General features: G+C 42.8%; 1 protein-coding gene across 1 annotated transcript in view; it reads right to left on the bottom strand.

Annotated features, from left to right (window-relative positions):
* The window catches only part of LOC137331138 (vesicle-associated membrane protein 2-like), a 36,477-nt gene extending 17,496 nt beyond the window's left edge, over positions 1-18,981 (bottom strand). Inside the window, exon 1 of the mRNA XM_067994742.1 lies at positions 18,904-18,981. Coding sequence (XP_067850843.1) covers positions 18,904-18,981 — 78 coding nt within the window. The remainder of the gene's footprint in view (positions 1-18,903) is intronic.
* Between the last annotated feature and the right edge of the window lie 427 nt (positions 18,982-19,408).

Raw genomic sequence — 19,408 nt, 5'->3', positions numbered from 1 at the left:
GCATCATTCAGTTCAATGAATTTGTTTAAATTTGATAAGTAAAATTAAGAAAACCTCTGATCCCAAACATTTCCGGTGCTTTTGAACAACAAAAAGGTTCAAAATGTATGGAATGGGCACTTGGACATCCGGTGCTGTTTGGAACCAGAGTGATAACAGGACTTAAAGGGTTAACTTATGAGGACAGGTTGCATCAACTTGACTTGTATTCCCTTGAGTTTAGAAGGTTGAGGGGGTGAACCAATCGAGGTGTTTAAAATGATAAAGGGAGACGGTAGGGTAAATACAGATAAAGTTCCTCGGGTGTGGGAATCCAGAACGAGAGGGTATAATCTTAAAATTAGAGCTAGGCCATTAAGGAGTGAAATCAGGAATCACTTTTTCACATAAAGCACAGTGGAAATCTGGAACTTGTTCTCTCAAATGGCTGTGGATGCTGGGTCAATCGAAATTTTTAAGTCTGAGATTGATACATTTTTGTTGGGTAAGGGTATCAAGGGGTATGGAGCAAAGGCAGGTAAATGGAGTTGAGGTACTGATCAGCCATGATCTAATTGAATGGCGGAACTGGCTCGAGGGGTTGAATGGCCTGCTCCTCGCCACCACCTCACTCAACCCCTCGACTGCCTCTGATTTGTCATGCTGCTTGTCTGACATCCAGTACTGGATGAGCAGAAATTTCCTCCAACTAAATAGTGGGAAGACCAAAGCCATTGTCTTCAGTCCCCGCCACAAACTCCCTTCCCTCGCCACTGACTCCATCGCTCTCCCTGGCCACAGTGTGAAGCTGAACCAGACTGTTCACAAACTTGGCATCCTATTTGACCCTGAAATAAGCTTCCGACCCCACAGCCACTCCATCAAGACCACATACTTCCACCTTCATAACATCGCCCATCTCCGCCCTGCCTCAGTTCATCTGCTGCTGAAATCCTCATCCATATCTTTGTTACCTCTAGACTCGACTATTCCAATGCTCTCCTAGTCAGCCTCCCATCTTGCACCCTCCACAATCTTGAGCTTATCCAAACCTCTGCTGCCCGTATCCTAACTCGCACCAAGTTCTATTCACCCATCATCCTTGTGCTCGCAAAGATCCAGCAAAGCCTAAATTTTAAAATTCCCATCCTTGTTTTCAAATCCCTCCATAGCCTTGCCCCTCCCTAACTCCGAAACCTCCTCCAGCCCTACAACCCTCAAAGATCTCTGCGCGCCTCCAACTCTGGCCTCTTGCGCATTCCCGATTTTAATCGCTTCACCATTGGCAGCCGTGCCTTCAGCTGTCTAGGCCCTAAATTTTGGAATTCCCTCCCTAATCCTCTCCGTCTCGCAACCTCTCTCTCCTCCTTTAAGACGCTCCATAAAACCTACCTCTTTGACTCTTTTAGTCACCTATCCTAATATCTCCTTATGTGGCTCGGTGTTAATTTTTGTTTGATAATGCTCCTGTGAAGCACCTTGGGATATTTTACTACATTAAAGGCGCTATATAAATGCAAGTTGTTGTTGTTGTTCCTATGAGTGGTTCTGTGTTACATTAGAAGCAGAGGTGATAACAATGGACATTGAGGAAAATAGTTTTAAATTAATTTTTTAAATATGAATTTGCAGGTGCAAACTTCTGATTTCCAATTAATAAAAATTATGTTTAGTGTCATGGCATTTCAAAATGCATTTAGTGGCAGTGTCGTCAGAAACTAGTCCTGTATGTATCCTGCTTCTCTCATTTTCAGTCTGCTAGCCAGAGAAGTCACCTCTGCAAGGATGCATTTCTAGAAGAAGATGAAAATAATAATATGCAATAAAATGATTGAATTTGTAGATTTTGAAAAAATTACCAAGAATTCCTATAGAGGATTGTTGAGATTGGTGATACTATCAGAAGTTTGACATTGTTCTTGAATGGAATAGAAGGCTTCAGGCATGACCTACCCTGGGGCTTGATGGGGCTGAATTGCTGTGGTGCCATAATATATTGCCAGTGGATTGGACTAGGATCCACTGGTTAGTACATGAACACATTTCTTCTCCAATTAGTCTGCATGGTGTAAGCCCCACACTGACGTACTCCTCAACTGTGCAGCTTTGTAGTTCAGCTGCTGGTCGGAGGACTACCTCAAACCTCCTATACATTCTGCCAGCTGAAGCAACTCAGTGGGTAAATGCATTGCATGGTGTGGTCCTCAACCACACAGAGTAGAGAGAAGATCCTTGGTTTAATCCCCAGTCTGTGCTGAGTAAGCTGACCTCAGCTGGGGCACTAGTGGAGGTGCTATAATTAGTCTCAGTACTTCTGGGATATGGAGGAGAAAAATTGGCCATGTTCCCTTTCCCAGTTACCGTCCTGTGACCCCTGCTGGAAAATGTGTGCGTGTGAAAATAAAGTGAGAACGCAATCGCACTTAGCTGTAATACCCTCTCACTGTTGTCCCTGCCCACTGTCTAGGTTCCGACAGTAAAAGTGGCCACTTTGAGATAGGTGCTGGAAGACAACCAGTACCTGTGGAATCATTACCCAAGCATGGAAAAGCACCTTCACAACAGGAGGGAAGAAAATGGATGGGGGAATAAAAAGAAACACAAGAATGAGATGATGAGGAATGGGTCCCAATGCCTCAAATATTCCAGCCAAAACATTATTCCCTGAATATACATCATGGACAAAATTATTTTCCCTTCCCCGTTCTTCATTGCTTGCCAATGTGACTATGCCATGTGTTGGAAGATGAACAGAACAAGAACATTTCACACTGGAATTACTCAACTGTACCTTGTAACAAAATCCTGGCGTCTTCATGTCAAACAGCAAACGCATCAGCTTAATAAGACAGTTTTTTAAAAAAAAAACAATGTTACTGAGATTATTTACAACTGATAGTCATTTTCTTATGGTACTACTTGGCAATGACAGCATAAATTCTAGTTTAAAATGCTAAGTGAGGCATATAGAATACACAAGAACAGATGGTTGACGCAGGGATCGGGGTGACAAAGCAGAATGGAAATCTTGTGCACTGAATCCCACCCAAGAAGTTTGTTAATTTTATACGCTAATTCCGTTTAAATTGAAAGGAATCATCACAAAGATTAATTTCACAACTAATAGTATAATTATAAGCAAGTAGCTCTAATCTTTTATATCCATTACTCTTTGAGAAAGCACTTTCTTGCTTTAGGAAATCACCGGGGGGGGGGGGGGGGGGAAGATTTGCAACATCCATTGTATTGTATGCAAAATAATTATTTTAATCATGTTAACACTTTATTTAAATTAAATGTTACTCGTTTTAGCTTAATTACTATTTTGAGTACCGTAGAAAACGGTTACATTTCAATCAGTATGAGGTCGCTTCTGCGAGGGGGGAACAAATTAGCCAGAACACACTCCCTTAATTGATGTCCCCTGCTGCAAAGTACTTGTGCGTGTTTGTCCGGTCAGGACTCGGCTTGGCTATGGTGCTCTCCACGATACAGTAGTCATTCACTGTCTAACATCATACGTGGAGAATGGCCATCTGTGTGAAAGCATACCCCAACACAATTCAATTTCTCCAGAAAAGGATGGCAGAAAACCAGAGGGGGAGGTGGGGGAGGGCGAGAAAGAGAGGGTAAGAGTGGCAAAAGGATAATATCAAAGTTATATTTAAAATAAGTTGTGCACTTGTTTCTAAATGAAAGAATAACAACTTGCAAAAAAAGGACAAGAGACAAATGAGACTAAATTAAGGTGTCCACAATGATTTGTGTCAGCCTTGGCTCAGTGGTAGCACTCTCGGCTCTGAGTCGGTAGGTTGTGGGTTCAAATCCCACTCCGGAGACTTGAGCACATAACCTCGGCTAGCATTGCAGTGCAGTACTGAGGGAGTGCCATCTGTCAGATGAAAACAAGGGAGTTCCTTCCGGTGTCCTGGCTAACATTTATCCCTCAACCAACAACTATAACAGATTAACTGGTCATTTATTTTTCTGCTGCTTGTGAGGCCTTGCTGTGCGCAAATTGGCTACTCTGTTTCCTACATTACAATAGTGATTACATTTCAAAAGTACTTCTTTGGCTGTAAAGTGATTTGGAACGCCCTAAGGTCATGAAAGGCATTATATAAATGCAAGTCATTCATTCTTTTATTCTTTATTTAGTAAATCCAAAATGCGAGTTTTGAATAGAATGCAAATATAGTTGTGGGTTTGCAGCCAATATGTAAGCTGAGAAAGCAAACAAACGAAAATGCAAATTCTACTTTTTGCTCTCATTTAACCATACTCTGCAAATACAGCAAGGCTATAAAATATGTTTTAAAAAAGTAATTGGCACAGTACGGTATACTTTGTGTTTAGAGGTACTGTAACATTGGAATATAAATCAGACCTTAAAGATCTTCACAACTCGCAAATCAGAAGATGTGCCCTATGGATTATATTCCAAAAAGCCAGCCAGAGTAAAACTTATGGTCGAGACCCGACAGCAGTGCAACTTATCCAAATGGTTTCTATGGTTTAAAGGGAGAAGTGCATTTGATTGCTTTCATTGTTTCTTTTGAAAATTATAGAATCATAGGATCATAGAAAGCTACAGCACAGAAGGAGGCCAATCAGTCCATCGTGTCGGTGCCAGCTGAAAAAGAGTTATCCAGCTTAATCCTATTTTCCTGCACTTGGTCCGTAGACCTGCAGGTTACGGCACTTCAAGTGCACATCCAAGTACTTTTTAAAATGAGTTGAGGGTTTCTGCCTCTACCACCCTTTCAGGCAGTGAGTTCCACCCTCTGGGTGAAAAAATTTCTCCTCAGCTCCACTCTAATCCTTCTACCAATCACTTTAAATCTATGCCCCCTAGTCACTAACCCCTCTGCTAAGGGATTCAGGTCCTTCCTACCCACTTTATCTAGGCCCCTCATAATTTTATACACCTCAATTAAATCACCCTCAGCCTCCTCTGTTCCAATGAAAACAACCCCGGCCTATCCAATCTTTCCTCATAGCTAAAATTCTCCAGTCATGGCAACATCCTCGTAAATCTCCTCTGTCCCCTCTCTAGTACAATCATATCTTTCCTGTAATGTGGTGACCAGAACTGAACTCAGTACTCAAGCAGTGGCCTAACTAGTATTTTATACAGTTCTAGCATAACCTTCCTGCTCTTATATTCTATGCCTCGGCTAATAAAGTAAAGTATCCAGTTTGCCTTTTTAACCACCTTATCTACCTGTCCAGCTATCTTCAGGGATCTGTGGACATGCATTCCAAGGTCCCTCTGTTCCTTTACACCTCTCAGTATCCTCCTACTTATTGTGTATTCCCTTGCCTTGTCTGCCCTCCCCAAATGCATTACCTTACACTTCTCCAGATTGAATTCCATTTGCCACTTTTCTGCCCACTTGACCAGTCCATTGATAGCTTCCTGCAGTCTACAGCTTTCCTCCTCACTATCAACCACATGGCCAATTTTTGTATCATTTACAAACTTCTTAATCATGCCCCTTACATTTGGGTCCAAATCATTAATATATACCACAAAAAGCAAGGGACCTAGTACTAAACCCTGTGGGACCCCACTGGAAACAGCCTTCCAGTCACAAAAACACCCGTCGACCATTACCCTTTGCTTTCTGCCACTGAGCCAATTTTGGATCCAACTTGACACTTTCCCTTGGATCCCATGGGCTTTTACTTTACTAAACAGTCTGCAGTGGGACCTTGTCAAACACCTTGCTAAAATCCATGTAGACTACATCAAACGCTCTACCCTCATCGACCCTCCTTGTTACCTCCTCAAAATATTCAATCAAGTTAGTCAGACATGACCTTCCCATAACAAATCCACACTGACTGTCCTTGATTAATCCGTGCCTTTCTAAATGATGATTTATACGGTCCATGAGAATTGTTTCCAATAATTTGCCCACCACTGAGGTAAGGCTTTATCTTTGCATAGGCATTCTAAATTAACAACAACAGAAAGATAGGTAGTATGTGAAGCAGTACCATAAGGACAGGCTTCAAAAGAAAATCGGTGCTACTTTCAACTTCTTCCAGTTCAGCTTAGATAAGCTTATGTTCACACAAGGAAAGCGTTTGAGTGGCATTAGAAAAAATGTTTTCAAATATAAAATCTATTAAGGTATCACCGCAGAGAAAATATGCCTGTAAATGGTAACTTTCTCCTAAAGATCTTTTTGATGCACAATGTGACACATATGATAACATCCCTTGAAAACCCTTAGCAATCTGACAACCAATAACCTGCAACTTGTGACTCAGCATCACATGACAATCTGCTGAGCCAAATGCAGTTTGCCACTGAAAAACAATTATCACTTGTGTTAAAAAAAAAGTGATATAAACACTGATGCACGATTGATGACTTATTCAGCTAGGGTATGAAGTATTGATCGATTCATCGGATCGTTGGATGACAGAAGCCAACATTTTTGTCTGGAGTTGCTAAAAGCTTTTGTATAACTGATGGCAGCTGGCTCAAATAATGAATCAGCACAGCAGTCAGCCACTCAGCAATGCTGTGCCCTTTGCAGATAAGAATGATGCCCTGGTCAGGACCAGAACAGAACAATAACTTGTGATGAAGGCCATATTCAGAACATCACAAGATAATTATGGATAATGAAGGGCAGGCAGCATCTTAATTCATTCATCCAGAAGCACCTTGCAGTCCCGCCATTGCTGCATCCAATTGTTTCTAAAATGATACCAACATTTTTTTGCCTTCACCACTCTATCTGGGAGTCTGTTTTAGGTGTTGATTATTCTGTGTTAAAAAGAATTTCTTGATATCAGACTTAAATTTGCCTTTTGCTAGTTTGAACCTACGTTCCATTGTCATACTCTTGCAGTTTAATTTAAAGTCATGTTCTGGATTTACATTTTCCATATGTTTACCTATCTTACATACTATCTTCTATAAGATCACCTCACCGATGTCTCCTTTCCAGGCTGAAAAGCCAAAGCTTCTTCAGTCTTTCCTCATGACTCAGGACCCTGACACCAGCGATCAGCCACGTGGCTCTTCTCTGCACTACCTCTAGTGTTTGAAACAAAGGGCATTATTTAGACCCCGAGCCAGGAAGGGGGCTGGGGGGTCAAATTGTAGACGGGAAACCTGGAAGTATTGGTTTCCCGGACGTCCTTATGATTTTGACTTAAGGACGACCTTTTTTTTGTTGGTTTGCCGTCCGACTGGCTGACCTGATCGACAAGCTGGCCTCAGTCAGACTGGAGAGCAACCAGGGAGAAGACGTGAAAAGGTAAGTCCTCAGGTAAGTCTTTGATTGCATGGATGGGGGATGGGGGGGGGGTGGACATGGCGGGCATGGGTGGGCATGGGGCACTGATGGGCACGGGGGAGTCAGTCATGAGTGGAGAGATCGGGGGTCAGTCACGGGGGGTTGTCGGGATTGGGAGTCATCGCGGGGGTTTGCGAACGTTGGGGGGAGGTCGGAGGTCATTGCAGGGGTCCGCGATCGTTGGGGGTGGGGCCGGAGTTCAGTGGGGGGGGGGGGGGAGGGGTCCACGATCGTTGGGTGGTCACTGCAGGTAGGTTTGTTGGGCCTGGGGGAAGCACTCCTGCTCCTCCAGGCCCACAAGCTGTGCCAGGAAGGCACTTACCTGCAGTTTCGGACTTTCTCGTCTCCTCTCACGTGGCATGAAGGAGAAGGCCTGGGAATCCCGACCCCCAGGGATTGAAATTGCAAAATCTGTGAAAGTGGAGGCCTGCAGTCTCCTTGAAAGGTTTTAGTCACCAGCCTGCCTCCTGGGAGCAGATTGGTTCCCTGCCCCTCGTCCCGCCCTGGTGAAAACCGGAAATGGACGGGTTGGAGGCGGGTCTGAAATGGTTGCGATTTTCAATGCTCCACCATGCCTCCAACCCACCCATTTTTCGATGCTAAAATCGTCCCCAATGTCTCCCTTGTTTCTTAACAACCAGAACTGGATGCTGTACTCCAGGGTAGCATGAGCAGAGCACTGAACAGTTTAATCACAGTTTCCTCTGACTTATAGTCTACTGTTTTAGCTATGTAGCTCAACATTCTATTTGCTTTGTTGATAGCTACTCTCTACATTTGATTGAACATGTTTAGCATGAGACTAAGACTCTTAGATCTCTTCAGCTTCATTCTTGACTATTTCAACGGCGTTTCTGGAGTATGCATATTGCTTATTCTTCCTCTTTAAGTGGAATATTTTACACTTGTTTGCATCAAATTTTGTCGACCATTGTTATTTATATTTATTTTGTGCAACTCATTCCGTTTCTTCTGAGCTGATTAGCAACATAGTAACATTAGAAACAGAAGTAGGCCATTCAGCCCCTCGGCCCTGCTCTGCCATTAAATTAGATCATGGCTGATCTGCACATCAGCTCCATTTTTCCGCCTTTGCTCTATATCCCTTGATACCCTTAGCAAACAACTGTTTAATATCCTTCCAGACAATGTCAAGCTTTCTAGTGCTTTTAAAACTATAAATCCGATCAAAAGCTTCAAGACATCCACCATAGTATTTTTTTGAAATGGGAGCGGTAGTACCCTAGTACCACCACCATTACTCTACTGTCAGAACGAGATGCCTACTGCAACTGAAACAGCCTGAAGTTTCATACAGCCAGCACAAAGATGTCAGATCTGGGAATCTCTAAGAAGACAAACAGTCTCCTGTAAGTGACAGAGGCATTTCAGCTACCATGGCCAGGGAATGTCCCATTGTAACCTTTGGATGTCCTGTTACAGATGTCAAAGAATGTCCAGCCTTGTTGGCATTTTGAGAGACAAGAAATACTATTGAGACTGGATAGCACTCTACAAGATATGCAAAACCTTGAGATGCTGTTGTCAAAAAGTGGGGGGGGGGGGAAGTCAAAGGAAAGTACAAATTTTATATTTTATTTACAGTATGTAAAAATAGACTTACCGTTTCCAAATTGTTTGACAATTAAATTCTTTTATTTTTGGAACTCCACTCTCCAGTTTTGTTTTTTCTTAAATTGGTCTCAGGTTTTTTGCCTCCCCCAGGAGATTGTAAACTAGGAAGGTGGGTCAATGGTGTAGGTGGCTGCACCATGTTTGGATGGAGTGGACTTTTCATATGTACATACATATGTGTATTTTGGTAAATAACAGTTTCTATTCTGCATATAGATGTCAGGATAAAGATTATTCTACGTTGCTTTCAATTAAGGTCTGGCCCATATAATATGTGTATTTATTAGGATTTGTAATCTAGTTTTACTTTAGATATGTACCCATAATGCCTGATTCATCAGTAGATTGTATATTAATGAGACAAGTAGCATTACCGTTTTTGCTTGCTGACACTTTAACAGCACTGAGGAATGGAGTAGAAATGATAGCAATATGTTTGTATACTTTGCTTTCATGAAAATATTTCATTCAGAGATTGTTTGTTGAGCCTAAATTTCTTAAGGATTTCCTGTCAGTTGGAGCAAAGTAAATGTTCGTGCAATTCTCCCTTCTCATTCTCTTCTTTGAAGCTCCTCCTACAGGGTCAACTTCAATGGGATATGCTTCTATGAGCATTTTTATAACAATCTGGTGGTATTAAGGTCAAGTTTAGGTTAATCTGAATACTGAGAGTTAAACACTATAGTATCAGATTTCAGAATGCGATTAACTTAAAAAAAAATTGAATGTAAAAATCTGAAAACTGTAGCTCATATAGATGGACAGTTTATTTAAACATTTTATTTTTCAAATTTCTTTTTGAAAAAAAGTATAACACCATGGAAGATAAATCCCTTTGCACTACAGTTTGGACAGAATCAGGAATTAATCCCTCGGCTTTTGCCCCATCACTGGTGGCCGTGCTTCCAGCCACTTCCCTTGTACTGGAATTCCCTCCTTAACTCCCTCCATCTTTCCATCGACCTCTCCTCCTTTATGACCCTCCTTAAAACCCACCTTTTGGTCACCCCTCCTAATATCTCCGCCTTGGCTCGGTGTTTTTATTTTGAGCCTCTGAAGTGCCTTGGGATGTTTTTTTCCACATTACAGGTGCTATATCCGTAGTTGTTTAATGGTTGTTGTTGTAAAGAGCAACTAAGGCAGGGAATTTCCTTGAAGTGCTCCCATTCCACCGCACTTCTGGCAAAGTTGCGGTGGTGGAGTAGGAGCAGCGCCGAGGAAATTCCTGGCCACGTGTTTTTCCACTGTGGTCCCGATGCTTTTTGCCCCACGATGATAAAATGATTTCATAATATAAGTGGTGGTTTATCAACAGGAATTAGTGCCTTTGAATGATTGACCTGAATTCATTGGGAATGCTGCTCACTAAATGCACCATCAAATACTGAAAGACCTCATCAACAGAGAAGACGTTTATCCTTTTACCCTGGGCTGGATCTGAGCCCAAATCCAGTAGTAAAAGGAAAACATTCTGGCCTACTAATTACCAATATCTTACGCATATATAGTTTGTGAAGCTATTTAGACTGTAATTACAAACAGATTCATTTTTGGAAACCTCTAAATACAATGGTTTAGTTCAAGTTATAAGAACAATGATAGCAGGAGGTTGTCATAAAGCTTTATTATACTAAAGTGTTTTATTAAGGGCTTGAAGACTTCAAAGATATTAACTCGTTTAGGGAGCACAAAAGTAAGCTTATTTTACTGCACAATAAAATTATATCACATCATGTGTGCTAGGGGAATATTTATAAAACTACTGAGAGGAATTTTTAAAAATGGAAACTTAAACACAGCAACCAGGATAGTTTTTCTGATGATTTCTCCAAAGCTTTTGTTAAATTAAATTCATGACAAAATAAGTGGTTATTTTGCATTTTCCTTCCCTCTATTTTCCAGATACATTATTGTGTGTGTGTGTGTGAGTGAGTGAGTGAGTGAGTGAGTGAGAGAGATTGCATAGGTACATACTTTCCATCAACTGACAGTTCCTATAACACTATTCTGTCATACAAGTCTCTGTCATGCTTCTTCTGTCATCCTATTTCCATCATGCCGGTCTGAGATTTTACTGTCATAATTAAACTATACATTTTACTTACTGCTGAGTCTTCCAAGTTTAGCCTCCAAAGTAGGTGGTTCTGTTGCTCACTTACCTGTGAGATCCTCCAGCTGCATCTCCAAGATATATTTCATTATTTGCTACTACCTTGGAATGACTAAGTTTGGATCACAAGTTCCCTCCTCCCCAACACCACTGCCGCTGCCATTGCTCCCACCCCCTCAATCCCCTCAGCCTGAGGTGCAAGGACCCCTGTGGAGTGATAAAAATTGCAATCCCAGTCATTGCCAGGCAACCAGCTTCCAAGTTCTGAAGCATTTTGTATACAAGGGCAGTGACTCTTATTACATAGATAAGATAGAAGCCCATGGAATCGAGGGAAAAGTACGGACTTGGTTAGGAGGTTGGCTGAACGAACGGCGACAGAGAGTAGGGATAATGGGTAGGTACTCACACTGGCAGGATGTGACTAGTGGAGTCCCGCAGGGACCTGTCTTGGGGCCTCAATTATTCACAATATTTATTCACGACTTAGATGAAGGCATAGAAAGATTCATATCTAAGTTTGCCGATGACACAAAGATTGATGGCATTGTAAGCAGTGTAGATGAGAACATAAAATTACAATGCAATATTGATAGATTAGGTGAATGGGCAAAACTGTGGCAAATGGAATTCAATGTAGACAAATGTGAGGTTATCCACTTTGGGTCAAAAAAGGATAGAACAGGGTACTTTCTAAATGGTAAAAAGTTAAAAACAGTGGATGTCCAAAGGGACCTATGGGTTCAGGTACATAGATCCATTGAAGTGTCATGAACAGGTGCAGAAAATAATCATGAAGGCTAATGGAATGCTAGCCTTTATATCTAGAGGACTAGAGTACAAGGGGGCAGAAGTTATGCTGCAGCTATACAAAACCCTGGTTAGACCGCACCTGGAGTACTGTGAGCAGTTCTGGGCACCGCACCTTCGGAAGGACATATTGGCCTTGGAGGGAGTGCAGCGTAGGTTTACTAGAATGATACCCGGACTTCAAGGGTTAAGTTACGAGGAGAGATTACACAAATTGGGGTTGCGTTCTCTGCAGTTTCGAAGGTTAAGGGGTGATCTGATCGAAGTATGTAAGATATTAATGGGAACGGAAAGGGTGGATAGAGAGAAACTATTTCCGCTGGTTGGGGATTCTAGGAGTAGGGGGCACAGTCTAAAAATTAGAGCCAGACCTTTCAGGAGCGAGATTAGAAAACATTTCTACACACAAAGGGTAGTAGAAGTTTGGAGGGTTGTGGAAAGTATCACAAGACTGTAGCTCTTGAAGGCTGCTGGGCTACATATGGGGTAAAAAACATTAAACCCATCTAAAAGGCTGAAAATAGTTTGAAATATTTGCTAGCCTTTGCATCCACACACAAAGGGTGGTAGAAGTTTGGAACTCTCTTCCACAAATGGCAATTGATAGTAGCTCAATTGCTAAATTTAAATCGGAGATAGATGGCTTTTTGGCAATCAAAGGTATTAAGGGATATGGGCCAAAGGCAGGTATATGGAGTTAGATCACAGATCAGCCATGATCTTATCGAATGGCGCAGGAGGCACGAGGGGCTGAATGGTCAACTCCTGTTCCTATGTTCCTATGACTATCTGTTTTTTGATAGTGATGGTTGCAGCAAGAATGTTGTCCAGGACACTGGCAGGACTTCCTGCTCTGAATACCATAGTGGAATTTCTAACATACACTGAAAAGCAGACAGGGCCTTGGTTTAATATCTCAACTGAAATACAATACCTCAAACAGTGCAACACTCAATCAGGACTGCACTGGTGCATCAGTCTAGATTATGCATGTTAGTCCTGGGGTGGGGCTCAAACCTGCAGTCTTGTGACTCAAAGGCAAGAGTCCTACCAACTGAAACAAACTGACACCTGTCAGAAACAGGGACACTATCATGACATTAAATACAAACAATGCAAAGTTTTCCATTATAAAATTAATTCATTAGTTATGCATTTGCAAAGCATTAGAGGAAAGTTTGGTTACCATTTGAGGCACCTCCCAACACATTGGGCTCGATATTGCCAGGGCTGTGGGTTTGCGGCGGGGGGGGGGGCTATTGGGCGCATGGGTAACGCGCCTGGCAAAATCAGTCTGCCCCGCCCGCGATCGCAGCCTAATTGGATTCACTTACCTGGTCTTCCGGGTTCCTCACTGCTGATCTGCGCGTCGGGCGGGCTGCGCATGCGCAGTAAGGTCTGTCAGCTGGAGGAGCTCTATTTAAAGGGGCAGTCCTCCACTGACAGATGCTGCAACAAATAGGAAAAATTACAGCATGGAGCAGCCCAGGGGAAAGGCTGCTCCCAGGTTTAATGATGCCTCACTCCAGGTATCATTAGACGGGGTGAGGAGGAGGGGGAGAACAGAGATCTTCCCCCCGGCAGGCGGGAGGAAGTGGCCTGCCTCTGCCACCAAGAAGGCCTGGCTCGAGGTGGCAGAGGGGGTCACCTGCACCGCCAATATATCGCCCACCTGCATACAGTGCAGGAGGCGCTGCAATCACCTAAGTAGGTCAGCCAAAGTGAGTACACTTACTCCGTCTGCCACATCACCGCCCCCACCCCACATCTCCTTCTGCACTGCCAACACTACTCTGTCACATCACCCCTCAAACCTCATCCTCATCTTACCTGCACTTACTCACCTCGCCAGTACTCATCCTGCCACTACCACTCAACCCAATCCTCATACAATCTCATGGCACTATCTCATACTCACCCTCTGATGCATCTCTTTCACATTCAGCCTCACCCAACCTGCCACTACCTGTGCTGCAGCCACAGGGCATGCATTACATATGTGCAGTAGGAAGCGTAAGGTAAACGTGTCGTGAGCATGAAGGGGATGCACAAGGGTGTTTGAGGGTTTGTCATGGTTTTTACTTATATTTAATTTCTGATCAACTCACATCACATATTATATTGACACCACTACTGCCACATCTTTGCGAATCTTGTCTGGTTTGTGCAATAATGCCCTTTCCTGAGGATCACAATGAAGACCCACACCTGATGCCACCCATTGTGTCACTGCAGAGTGGGTGTAGGTGTATTTGCAGGGCTCTTTTGTGCAGTCGACTGAGACGTCGGCGATGTCCCCAGTGGCACCCTGGAAGGATGCAGAGAAGTTGTTGAGGGCAGTGGTGACTTTGACAGCGACAGGTAAGAAGATGGTGCTCGGGCCAGCCGGGAGTAGCTCGGCATGAAGGAGGCTGCAGATGTCCACGACTACATGTCAAGTGACTCTGAGCCTCCGTGTGCACTGCTGCTCAGAGAGGTCCAGGAAGCTGAGCCTCGGTCTGTGGACCCTGTGGCGAGGGTAGTGCCCCCTGAAACGCATCTCTCTCTGCGGTTGCCCTCCCTCCTGCTGTGCAGGTGGATGTGTCACAGCACTGTGTTGTGGAGCTCCACATGTCAGAGGTGGACGGCTTGGCCGGCGAGGCTGGTGATGCTGTTCGCCCTCCGAGGAGGTGGCACCCCGCCGGCTTTAATTGCCTGTGGGAGTCCCACATGCGGGGGCTGCGCGCGCACGTCAGCGCATCTACGGGGAACCCGGAAGTGGGCGGGTTGGAGCCGGGCTCCCGACCTGCTCCGGGATTCCCCGATTTTCGGAGCCCCCCCCGCCAGTGGGTGCTAAAATAGAGCCCATTAACTTTACAGCAAAAAGGCAGTTTCCATTTGCAGGCGCACATCGCTTAGGAAATCACAAACTTGCAACATTATGTTTTATGTCAATGGGATAGTGTGCCACAGGGCTAACAATTACCCTTTTGCACCAGGTCATTATGGGCTGCCTACCACCTTCTGTTCACTCCAAAAGATGGAAAAAAATACATCCCTCCATCAGATTGCTGTGTTTAGGCTAAAACCAATGGAAAATCATTTACATGAAAAATGATTGCACAAAAGCAGAAACACAACAAAACAGATACCCTAAAACAGCAAAGATAGATTCAGTCTACAAGAGATTAAAATCATCTTCAAAGTGTAACTCTTACAAAGTCTGATAATCTGTAAGAGCTTTGGACGGCACTGGATTTTATAGAGGCCCCGATGTGATGCTTGCGCATGGGTAAGGCTCACTGCACACAATCCAGCTGTCACCTTAACCACCACTAAAAAATTAACTGAAATTGTATATATTCCCTGCATCAACAGGCCTCTGAATAGTCCTCTGAATCAAGCCAGTTCAAAAATGAGTTGTCTTTTATACCTTGCCTTGGCCTTATGTACCTAATTAATGTTTTGGATGTGCTTAATTTAATTAGCCCCAGGACAAAGCTCCTGCATTCTGGCTAATCTGCAGATCAAAGTACCTTGCCAGAGCCTTGTACACACCTTCGCATTGAATCTTCACTTTCTATCATAGTTGGCACCGTAAATCTAAATAGTTCAAAACCGACCACAATTACCCTATATACACATATATTACATAAAACTGAAGTTATTGAAAAAAATGATAGAATTGTTGCTGTTTGAGGTATGACAGAATTCTGCATCTGTTTCAAGCTTTACCTGATTTTTTCAGCAAAGTTGATACCACTTTTACATAAGAACATAAGAAATAGGAGCAGGACTAGGCCATACAGCCCCTCAAGCCTGCTTCGCCATTCAATCAGATCATGGCTGATTTTTGACCTCAACTCCACTTTCCCACCCGGTCCCTATATCCCTTGATTCCCCTAGAGTCCAAAAATCTATCTATCTCAGCCTTGAATATATTCAATGACTCAGAATCCACAGCCCTCTGGGGTAGAGGATTCCAAAGATTCACAACCCCCTGCGTGAAGAAATTCCTCCTGATCTCAGTCTTGAGTGGCTGACCCCTTATCCTGCTCCCTAGTTCTAGACTCTCCAGCCAGGAGACAATCTCTCAGCATTTACCCCGTCAAGCCCCTCATAATCTTAAATATTTCAATGAGATCACCTCTCATTCTTCTAAACTCCAGAGAATACAGGCCCATTCTACTCGACCTCTCTTCATAGGACAACACTCTCATCCCAGGAATTAATATTGTGAACCTTTGTTGCACCGCCTCCAAGGCAATTACATCCTTCCTTAGATAAGGAGACCAAAAATGTATGCAGTACTCCAGGTCAGGTCTCACTAAAGCCCTGTACAACTGTAATAAGACTTCCTTACTCTTGTACTCCAACCCCCTTGCAATAAAGACCAACATGCCATTTGCTTTCCTAATTGCCTGCTGTACCTGTATACTAACTTTTTGTGTTTCTTGTACGAGGACACCCACGTCTCTCTGAACACCAGCATTTAATAGCTTCTCAACATTTAAAAAATATTCTGTTTTTCTATTCTTCCTACCAAAGTGAATAACCTCACATTTCCCCACATTATACTCTTATATGCCACCTTCTTGCCCACTCACTTAATCTGTCTATATCCCTTTGCAGACTCTGTGTTCTCCTTACAGCTTACTTTCCAACTTAGCTTTGTACAGTCAGCAAACTTGGATACATGACACTCGGTCCCTTCATCTAAGTCATTAATATAGATTGTCAACAGCTGAGACCCCAGCAATGATCCTTGCGGCACCTCACTAGTTACAGACTGCCAACGTGAGAATGACCCGTTTATCCCTACTCTCTGTTTTCTGTGTTAACCAATCCTCTATCCATGCTAATATTTTACCCCCAACCCCATGTGCCCTTACCTTAAGAGAAACATTTGATGTGGCACCTCATGGAATGCCTTTTGAAATTCCAAATATATTACATCCACTGGTTCCTCATTATCTACCTTGCTAGTTACATCCTCAAAAAACTCAAATAAATTTGTCAAACACAATTTCCCTTTCATAAAACTGTGTTGACTCTGCCTAATCATATTATAATTTTGTAAGTGCCCTGTTACCACTTCCTTAACAATGGATTCCAGCATTTTCACAACAACCAATGTCAGGCTAACTGACCTGTAGTTCCCTGTTTTCTCTCTCCATCCCTTCTTGAATAGTGGGGTGACATTTTATACCTTCCAGTCCACTGGGACCGTTCCAGAATCTGGAGAATTTTGGAAAATCATAACCAATGCACCACTATCTCTGCAGCCATCTCTTTTAGAACCCTAGGATGTAGGTCATCAGGTCCAGGAGATTTGTTGTCTTTTAGTCCCATTAGTTTGTCCAGTACTTTTTCTCTAGTGATATTAATTGTTTTAAGTTCTTCACTCTCATTTACCCCTTGGTTCCCCACTATTTTTGGAATGCTTTTTGTATCTTCTACTGTGAAGACAGATACAAAATATTTGTTTAACACATTTGCCATTTCCTGATTCTCCATTATAATTTCTCCTATCTCAGCCTCTAAGGGACCAACATTTACTTTTGCTACTCTCTTCCTTTTTACATACTTGTAGAAGCTCTTACAATCTGTTTTTATATTTTTTGCTAGTTTACTTTCATATTCTATTTTCTCCCATTTAATCAATTTTTTGGTCGCCCTTTGCTGTTTTCTAAAACTCTCCCAATCCTCAGGCTTATTATTCTTCTTGGCAACATTATAGGCTTCTTCTTTCAATCTAATACTTTCCTAAATGTCTTTAGTTTGGGACAGGTGGATCACTTTTTCCCGTGGAGTTTTTATTTCTCAATGGAATGTATACTTGTTGAGAATTTTGAAATATTTCTTTAAATGTTTGCCATTGCTTTTCAACTGTCAAACCCTTTAATTTAATTTCCCAATCTACCTTTGACAACACGTCGCTCATATTTAAGTTTAAGACATTAGTTTCTGACTTATGTACGTTACTTTCAAACTCAATGTGAAATTCTATCATATTATGATCACTCTTCCCCAGAAGTTCTTTTACAGTGAGATTACTAATTAACCCTATATCTCATTGCATAATACAAGATCTTTTATGGCCTGTTCTCTGATTGGTTACATGGCGTATTGCTCTGGGAAACCATCACGAATATATTCCATAAACTCGTCTTCCAATCTACCTTTGCCAATTTGATTTGCCCAGTCTATGTGCAGATTGAAGTCCCCCATGACGACTGCATTTCCTTTGTTACAAGCTCCTATTATTTCATGATTAATACTCTGTCCAAATGGTATTGCTACTATTAAGTGGCCTATAAACTACTCCCACCAGTGTTTTCTGCCCCTTGTTATTTCTAATTTCCACCCATATTGATTCTACTTCCTGATCTTCCGAGCCAAGATCCTTTATCACCACTGGCCTTATGTCATCCTTTATTATTAGGGCTATCCCCTCTCCTTTTCTATTCTGCCTGTCTTTTCTAAATGTCATGTACCCTGGAATATTTAGTTCCCAACCTTGGTCATTTGCAACCATGTCTCTGTAATGGCTATTAGGTCAAACTCATTTATCTCTATTTGTGCAATTAATTCATCTATCTTGTTACGAATGCATTGTGCATTCAGATAAAGAGCCTTTAATTTTGACTTTTTAACCATTTTTTCCTGCTTTGGCCTTATTTGTTGTTACTATTATTGGTAAACTCTTTGTCCCTTCCTGCCACACTCTGCTTTTCTTTACCCAAGTAACTACATTGTTCTATTGTCTTAACTTTTCTCATTAGATTTCTAAATTTACCCTCACCTGACCCTTCCTCCTCCCCTTTTTTAGTCTAAAGCCCTATCTACAGCTCTAGTTATTTGATTCACCAGGATGCCGGTCCCAGCCCGGTTTAAGTGGAGCCCGTCCCATCGGAACTGCTCCCTCTTTCCCCAGTACTGGCGCCAGTGCCCCATGAATCGAAACCCGTTCCTCCCACAACATTCTTTGAGCCATGCATTTAACTCTCTGATCTGTTTGTCCCTATGCCAATTTGCACGTGGTTCAGGTAGTAATCCAGAGATTATTACCTTTGAGGTTCTGCTAATTAATTTAGACCCTAGCTCCTCAAAGTGTCTCAGCAGAGCCTTATTCTTCGTTCTACCCATGTCGTTGGTTCCTACGTGGACCACGACAACTGGATCCTTCCCCTCATGCTCAAAGTTCTTTTCCAGCCACGAGGAGATGTCCTTAACCCTGGCAACACAGCCTTCGGGACTCTTGGTCACGGCTGCAGAGAACACTCTCTGTCCCTCTGATTATACTATCCCCTATGACTACCACATTCCTTTTTACTCCCCTCACTTGAATGGCCTTCTGTACCACAGTGCTGTGGTCAGTTTGCCCATCCTCCCTGCAGTCCTTGCTCTCATCCACACAGGTAGCAAGTACCTCATAACTATTGGACAAGGTCAAAGGGCTGAGGCTCCTCCATCACTAGATCCTGGGTCCCCTGGGTTCCACTTTTATATTCTGATACTTGGCATTTTAAATGAAAACCAGTCCCATTTTTTCCAAAACTCTAGACTGATATAG

This window comes from Heptranchias perlo, chromosome 13 (assembly GCF_035084215.1).
Source record: "Heptranchias perlo isolate sHepPer1 chromosome 13, sHepPer1.hap1, whole genome shotgun sequence".
Taxonomy (NCBI): Eukaryota; Metazoa; Chordata; class Chondrichthyes; order Hexanchiformes; family Hexanchidae; genus Heptranchias; species Heptranchias perlo.
The sequence above is the reverse complement of the archived record's forward strand: the minus strand, read 5'-3'. Positions and strand labels throughout refer to the sequence as shown.